Genomic DNA, 8,052 nt, shown 5'->3' on the forward strand with positions numbered 1-8,052 from the left:
AGCCGCTTTCCAAACCAGGGCATGAAAACGCATCATTAGCCCTATTCCTCAGGATACAGTCTCACGTCCGAAAAGAGCGATTTGGCACAGACGCGGTCATCGTCGCAAGCAAACAGGGTTCAAGGAAAAACGGCAAGGGTCTCCCTGGGCTCAGGCTGCGTCGCAATCTATCAAACAGCTTAGTCGAATGCAACGCTTTAATGTTTCGGTTACACAGACGCCCACGCGCTCCCCGCAGCCGGGAGGCTTCTCGGGTGGCCCCCCGCGACAGCCGGCTCCCCCCAGGGGGCCGAGGGGGCTCCAGGCCAACGGAAACCCACACGCCGCCCACGTAAAGCGGCCCTCCCTGCCCGGCCCCCCTCGGCAGGCGCTCCCTTCCGATCCGACCGCGCTGCAGAGAATCGCAGAGGGCCGGGAGGCACACGGCAGCCGGGCAGAGCAGGAGAGGGACGGGGGCAGCGGGGAGCGTCCCGGAGACCTGCCGTGCCGCCGTGATCGGCTGGGACGGTGGGCACTCGGGCACCGGCCGGCCCGCACCTGCTGGGCCGGGTCGGCCGGGGGCTCGGAGCCGGCCTGGGGCCAGAACACGGACGGCCTTCCTCGGCCGGGTCCGGGTGGGGGGGGGGGGGGCTACGCCCGGCCCCCCCGGCTCCTCTTCCTCTGCCTCCGCCGCCGCCGGGGCTGGGGGCCCTTGCCGGGGGGCCTGGGCGGGCCGCCGCGGAGCCCGGCCCCGCTCTGGAGCAGACGCACCAACTCGTGGTCCTTGTGGTCCAGCACGCGGGGCAGGAACAAAGAGGACCTCTGCGTGCGGCGCGTCTTGAAGCCCCTGCGAGGCCGGCCCCTGCCGTTCACGGACACGTACCACAGTCTCTCGGCGCTGGGCTGGCGCTGGGCCCCCGGCCCGCTGGGCGCCGTGCGGTACAGCCGTGAGGCGTAGGTGTTATAGCCCAGCTCGTGGATCCGCTCCACGAACTGACACTCGGCGCTGTAGCTCTCCTGCAGGGGGCCAGACGCCTCGGTCAGCCGCGGGAGGCCCCGCGCTCGAGGCCGGCGGCCGGGGTCTCGAGGACCCCCCGCTCCTTGGCGGGGCCCCCCTCCCCTCCTTCCTCCCTCCCGGCGCGCCCAGCACCGATCTGACCCGCTCCCACGCCCGGGCTGTGCCCGTTCCCCCTCCGGGTCCGCGGCCTTGACCTTCGGGGTTCAGCTCGAGGGTCTGCTCGTTTCCGCCACGGTTTCCTGAGCCCCCGGGCGTTGTGGCTCCCCCAGCCCTGTCCCCACCCCCCTCGCCGCAGGCACTGACTAGGGAGGCTTCCCCGGCACGGGGACGCGGGGCGCTGTCAGCAGAGCGGACGTGGGGCCTGCCCGAAATCTCCGCTGGTGACCCGGACGTTGGCAGGACGTCTGGACACAGGGAGAGGACCGCACCCCGGACGCCTTGTGAAAAGCGTGCGTGCGAGAGAAAAGAAACGAATATTGAGAAGAGCACGGGAAGGATGGTTTCGTGGGGTTTTCAGGAGCCTGGCGCCTGCACGAAACTTGGCTCTGGGCCTTGAGCTCTGAGACCGGCCGCCTCGGCCTCGGGGCGCCTGCCCCATGCGCGTGGACCAGAAGCCAGGAGCCCAGGCGGAAGGTCATGAACCGCACAGACACTGCTCTTGTAGGGCGGCTGGGGGTGGCGGCGCCCCAGCACAAGTGGGGGGTGCGCGGGGGCCTGTGTGGGCCTGGGGCAGGCTGGGGGGCACGGGCTGAGACGCGGGGCGCTGCCTTCTCAGAGGCGGGCATCTGGAGGGCGAGAGGCACAGACTGGTAACTCCAGGGGCCTCCACCAGCGTCCCTTGGGCCGCCTCGCGGGGCGCCCCTGGGTCCAAGGGGTGGGTGTGCCAAGCACCCCCAGGGCGTCCCTCCTCAGCCCGGGGCCCAGGGGCAGGGCTGGGGGACAGGCAGAGCCGGGCAGAAGGAGCCCGAGACCCTCATGGTCTGTCTCCATCTGTGGAGGGGAAAGGCGGCTGCTACCGAGTGCAGGTGGCCCCAAGGGCCGCAGGCCCGTTCTCAGGGGGTCACAGGCTGGTCAGAGCCACGCCCGCGAGGTGGGCAGCGTGTGATCTGCAAAGGGCACAGGAAGCACGATGCTCCAGCACCAAACACCTGTCTCCCGATGACGTGTAAGTTCAGAGGGAAGGGGGCCGGGTTCTAGCTCTTTCAGACCTCCCTGCTGTGCCCTCTGCTGTCCCACCCTTCAGGGGATGCCCAGAATGCCCCGGGTCACAGTACAGACGCCATGGACAAAGACCAGCCTCCGCACCTTATAGACGGGGAAACTGAGGCCCGGGGTGGCGGCAGGCCCCAAATCACGGGGATGTGGCACCGTTCTGGTCTGCGTTCAACCCCCGCCTAGCGTGGGAACCAGGGGCCGTCCGGGGGTGAGTGGGTGGGCCCCGTGCCAGGCGGCTACAGTGGTGCCTGGCCCCCACGCTAAACTGTGAGAAACTCAGGGTGTCGTAGCCCACGGCCGAGGCCATGAATCAGGAAGCCAGGGGGCGGGCTTTCTCACTGCAGGGGCACTTTGTGGGGCACCTGAAGGGACTCAGTCCTGTGAGCCTCAGAGAGGGAGGAGGTCAGGCCCTCCAGAGGGGGGCCCTGGGGGGGGCGCAGAGTTTGCATCTTGTAGGGGCTCCCAGAGGGGTCAGGAGGCCCAGGAGGAAGGTGCCAGCACAGAGGCAGGGTCTCCAGGTGCCCCAGCTGGGACTCACAGCGGCAACGGTTCCCGAAGCCTCGCTGGTTCCTCCGACTGTCCCACCCCAGACCCTCTGCTCCACGGGGGCCTCCCCCCAGTCACCCCCACCCACTGGTGCCACCTGCTGAAATTCTCCTTGAAACCGCCCACCTTGGGGAGGCTGCTCTTCCTTCGCAGGCTCCAGAAAAGCCAGCCTGGGGCAGAGTGTGGCTGTGGCCGGCGTGGCTGGTTCTGAGCCCCAGGGCAGCGGGCAGGGGGTGTGCAGGGAGGGCGGCCGCAGGAGTGAGGGGAGGCTGGCTGAGAGGTGCCTTGCCCATGAGGTGACACCTGGAGAGTCATTAGGGGAGAGGTGGGCCCTTTCTAGCGGGCGTTTCTGATGGGGGCACTGCAGTCGGGCAAAGGCAGGGAAGGGTGACCAGCGTGGCTGGTCCTGGGGAAGCGAGAGGGGTTCAGGAGGCTGTGGTGAGTACACGGGTTATGGAATGATGGTGGAAGGGAGGAGCCGAAGGCGGTCCCGGCAGCTCCTTTGGGGGCCGAGGCACCCCGGTGGTGACGTGTGGGCGATGGGGAGCTTCTGGAGGCCATGACAGGAGCGGGTTCACATGTAGTAAGATCCTGATGCATATACCCAGCAGAGAGTGTGACATATGGATGCCCGGGGCAGTGGTGAATGAAGGAATGAATGCCAGGGGGATGATGGATGGATGGATGGATGGGAGGAAGGGAGAGAGAAAGGAAGGAAGGAAGGAAGGAGGAAGGGAAGGGAGGGGAGGGGAGGGGAGGGGAAGGGAGGGGAAGGTGAAGCCGGGGTTGTCAGATCTAACCAATAGCAGCCACAGGTAGACTGTGACCCACAGGGATCCCCCAGGCCATGCTTTGTGCTGTCCCCCAAAGTCCTGGGCCCGGGTCCCCCATGGGAGACGTGGCAAAGGTCTTAGGCTCCCCCTCCGGATTCAGCCCTCCCCGCCCAATCTATGAACTTGCTCAGTGCGGATGATGGCCCTCGGGACCGGTAACACCAGCACCACCCCTGCAAGGCGACGAGAACGCCTCACCGGGGCCCCTCTCCGTAACGGACAAGGGGCGTCTGTAGATGGCCTCAGGCCACTTGAGGAACAGAAAATCAGTCCTGCCCACCGGGCACCAGGGGCACGGGGCTGAGGCTTCGGCGAAGCCATGTGCCCCTCAAGCAAAAAAGTCAGGCCAGAGCTTGGCCTGAGGGCACATCCTGATAAGCCGTGACAACGGGTGTCTGCAGACTCTAGAAGCACCTGCGGAAGAGGCTGGGCGCCAGGGGCGAGGTGGACGCCAGGGGGGGTCCCTCCCTCCAGACACGGCTTCTCTTAAGTGGCCCCTGAGGCAGACAAAACAGCTGGGCGCGTTCCAGCTTTTCCATCTCCTTCGGCAAAACGGCCGAAGGTCTGGGACGAGACGGCAGCTTAAAGAGGGTTTTGCTGATCACACTTTGCCCAGCTCCCCAACCTCTCCGGGCAGGGAGAGGCTGGTGTGGGTGCCCTGCAAAGAGACTGCTGCACGGAGAGAGGGAGCTGCGGGGAGATGGTCCTCGGGCTGCGTCGTCTAGGTTACCGTGGACGGAAAACCTCTCATTGCCCAAGGAGGTATCAGCCGAACTGCGCCTAATGACTAGTTGGAGACGGCAAATTTCCTGCTTACATGCATTTTACTCCATGCGTCCCCACCCCTGCCCTTGGGGGAAGGACACCACCAATGCCCACAGAGTCACGGGACCCTTTTCTGTTGCGGAGGCCCCAGGCTGTGTAGACTGGATTCCGAATCTGGGTGCCTGGGAGGCGGGCCCTGTGGTCCTTCCTCTGTGTTCCGGCCTGAGAACGAACAGCTCTCAGCTCTCGCCTTCCCATCCCCCGGGGAGGGCTGGCTGTGCCGTGCCCTGCTTCCCTCTCTCGTCCCCCCAGGAGACCCCTGGTTGAGCCCGCAGAAATGCTCTGCCCGGCAGGCAGTCGCGTGGCGCCCCACGGCTCACCGGGTCTATTTCAGTGGAGATTCGGGGGACAATCTCTGCCTCGCTCTCAGCTACCGTGGGGGGAAGGGCAGCGATGGGGAACAAAAATGTGTGGAGGGGCAGCTTCTAACCAGCGACACTGGAGAACGTAAGACAAGTGTGACCCCGTGGGGTCCTCCCCGGGGGATCCGTGCCCCAAGGCAATCACACGGGCAGCAGCCACCGACAGCCGAGGCCGCCCCGGGCGTCGAGACCCCGGGGCTTGAGGCTCTGGTTCCAGCTCGGGTTCTGCAGGTCCCCGGACAAAGCGTTACACTGCCCACGTCCCCTCTGTCCCCTAACGAGTGGCCAAGGGAGATGGCCGCCCCATGCACACCTGCCCACGTGCGAGATCGGACTCACCGAAGCGTATAGCCGTCCTCTCTTGTTCATGGCCAGGTACCGTCCAGAGAAGAGCCCCTTGATGGCCACGATGCCCACCTCCACCGCCGTGATCTCCAGGATACCTGGGAACAGTGCGAAGGCGCGTCACTCCCTGCGCCCAGGGCCGAGGACCCCCTGGACCCGCCCAAGCCTCGCCCAGGCTCGGGGAGGTGAGGGCAACACACACTTAAGCGGGGCGGGGCGGGGGGGGGGGGGTGTTGACTCGGGAGGTTGAGGAAAAGGAGAGGCTACTGGATGGGAGGCAGAGCCCCGGGAGCATCGGGGCAGGCTTCTCCGACGAGAAGAATTCCGACACGGGAGGGAAGGAAGAAAACTGACATTGCTACCCGCTGACTTGCCGGGTGCGGGGTCTCTCAGGACACGGGAGCCTCTCAGCCACCCGGCGAGCCGGTTGCGACTGAGACGGCCGGGGTTAGGTGACTTTCCCGAGACCACCCCCACGTGGGCGAGCGGAGCTCCAACCCCCCGCTGCGGAGAGCGGTGCGGGAGCTCTCCAACCGCATTGTCTACACCCCACAGCATCTGAGGAGTCTGGGGCAGGGGTGAAGCCGGGGCTGCTGCGCGCAGGGCACTGAGGGAGCCACGGGAACTCACTGGCAGCGGGCCTGGGCAGCAGGTAACTGTGCAGGGCAGGGTCCAAGCGCCACAGAGGACAGTAGCAGGAAGCGGGCTTAGACGCCGGATGGCACAAAGGGAAGCTGACCTGGGCTCTCCCATCCCCACTGCGCGGAAGGACTTTAAGTCTCCCCTAAGCTTCCTTCTGAACGCAGGAGTGCCTTTTCATCAGAGGTCCTGCAACAAAGGCCCCAATGGGGCCGTTGTCCCCCCCCCCCCCCCGGCCCCCCAAGGGCTCCAAGGGGCTCTGGAGCCAAAGCGATGCCCTCTCCAGGGCCCCCAGCACAGCAGCAATCCCAGGGCCAAGACGCGGGGCGATGCAGGCCGCGGGCCTCTGGCGTCCGTGGGACGCAGCGGGGGCGGATTGCGCGCCGAGGGCGGCGGCGCCGCGTCCCGATGCGGGACAGGGGTGGCTGCGCACCGCGCGCTCCTCTGCCCCCAAGCTGCCTGCCTCGGATGCTCCAAGGATTCTGATGCTCTGTGGGAGCCTCGATTTGGAGAGAACCGGGGCGTTGCTGGGAAGGGAGCGCGGGCGCTCCGGGAGCCCCATCCTGCGGCCCCCGGGGCGCCCTGGCGACAGCTCGCCCCCCCACGCGCGGCTCCAGAGGCGTCCTCCGAAGGCGCCTTCCCGGGGCTGCGGCTTTCCTCGCGGAAGCAGCGGTTTCCCTCCGCCGCACGGCTTCCTACGCTCCGCGCGGGGGCGAGGGCCGCGGGCTGCGGCACAGGACACCGGGCCCCCCGCCACGCTCCCACGCTCCCCGCTGCGTCCCTGCCTCGCCCCTACCTCGGGTCTCCCGCTCCCGGCCAAGCGGAGCTGCTTCGGCCCCCGGCCCCCGCGCTCCTCTCCCGGAGGCTCAGCCCGAGCCCGGGTCCCCACCGCCAGAGGAGCCAAACCCCGGCGCCCGCGGGGCTCCCGCTGGAGCCCGATCCGGGCCGTGGGGCCGGGCGGGAACACACCTGTGCCCCCGGACCCGGGCGGACGTCCCTCCGCGCGCCTAGCTCGTATCCCGCGGCCGCACACCGAGGCGGCGCCCGCCCTGCCCGTCGCTCTGCGGCCGAGGGCGGCGGTTCGGGCCCCGGGAAATGACTCTCCCGGCGGCGGCCGCGCTCCAGGAGGGCGGAGGGGCCGGCGGGGCGCCCCGGGGTCGGCCCGAGGAGGAGAGGTCGTCAAAATAGTAGGAGACCCTACCCGCCTCGTCCGGGGCCTTTTCTCCCACCAACTCACGGGGCTCAAACTTGCCGGGGCCCCGGGACCCCGCCGGGCGGGGCGCCCCGGGGGTGTCTACCGCGCGTGCCCTCGGACGTGACCCCCTCCCCCCAGCTCCACTCGCGCTCTTCTCCCCGACGCCAGGAGGCGGCGGGGGACCCCGGCGGGCACCCTGGGCGCGCCAGGCCCTTCCGGACCCCGCTTCCCCCCCCCCCCCCCCGGGGGCCCCCGCCGGCGCCTCGACACTCACTGTAGGCGCTGTTTTCCAGGCTGCCATTGACGCGGCCGCTCGGGTGCAGCTGGAGGTGGTACTTGGTGGCGCAGTAGAGCTTGCGGCGCCGGGGCGCCCCGCCGAGGTGCTCGTAGACGCCGCCGCGGCCGCCCGCATCGCGCCGCAGTCGCGCCCCGGGGCCCGCGGCCGGCCAGCCGGGCTCCAGCAGGTTGAGCAGCAGCAGCCAGATCAGGCCCATCGTGGCATCGCGCCCGCCCCGCGGCGGCGGCGGCTGCAGGCGAGCGCGGCGCCCATGGAAGGGGCGGCAGCGGGGCCGGGGCGCTCGGAGCGCGCGGGGCGGTGCGGACTCGCGGCGAGCGGGGGAGGGGCGGGAGGGACGGGGGCTGGGGGGGAGAGAGGGAGGGAGGCAGAGAGAGAGAGGGTGGGAGGGAGGGAGGCACCTCCTTTAATTTTCACCCGGGATCCGGTGAAATTTCCGTTGCTGCGCACAGCGCGGGAAGAAAAGACGGTGCGGCAACAAAAGGCCGACGTGGTGCCCGGGCGGAGGCGCGGGAGGGGCGGGGAGCCCGGCGGGGCGCGGGGTTCGGGCCGGGCGCCCCCCGCGCAGCGCCGTCGAGCCGCGGCTCCGCGCCCCCGCGCGCCCTCCCGGCTCCGAAAGGTCCCTTCCCGCCCCGCCCCGCCCCCGCCCCCTCCCCCAGGCCAATTATGCCTCCGAAAATTATAGACCGAGGCCTCGAGGCGGCCGCCCCAGGCCCTGTCACCCCCTCCCGCCCCCCATCAATCCCCCGGCACAATGGGACCGCCGCCGATGACTGATGTCCGCGAAAACAACTTGCGGG

The 8,052-nt window shown here is 68.9% G+C and overlaps 1 protein-coding gene across 1 annotated transcript; it reads right to left on the bottom strand.

The window, feature by feature from the left end:
* Positions 1-630: 630 nt before the first annotated feature.
* On the bottom strand, positions 631-7,451 carry FGF3 (fibroblast growth factor 3). Its single transcript, XM_047823311.1, has 3 exons — positions 7,232-7,451; positions 5,118-5,221; positions 631-996 (listed from the first exon to the last, which is right to left on the bottom strand). The coding sequence occupies exons 1-3, from the start codon at positions 7,449-7,451 to the stop codon at positions 631-633; spliced, it is 690 nt and encodes a 229-aa protein (XP_047679267.1).
* Between the last annotated feature and the right edge of the window lie 601 nt (positions 7,452-8,052).

The sequence above is a fragment of the Prionailurus viverrinus genome, chromosome D1 (assembly GCF_022837055.1).
Source record: "Prionailurus viverrinus isolate Anna chromosome D1, UM_Priviv_1.0, whole genome shotgun sequence".
Taxonomy (NCBI): domain Eukaryota; kingdom Metazoa; phylum Chordata; class Mammalia; order Carnivora; family Felidae; genus Prionailurus; species Prionailurus viverrinus.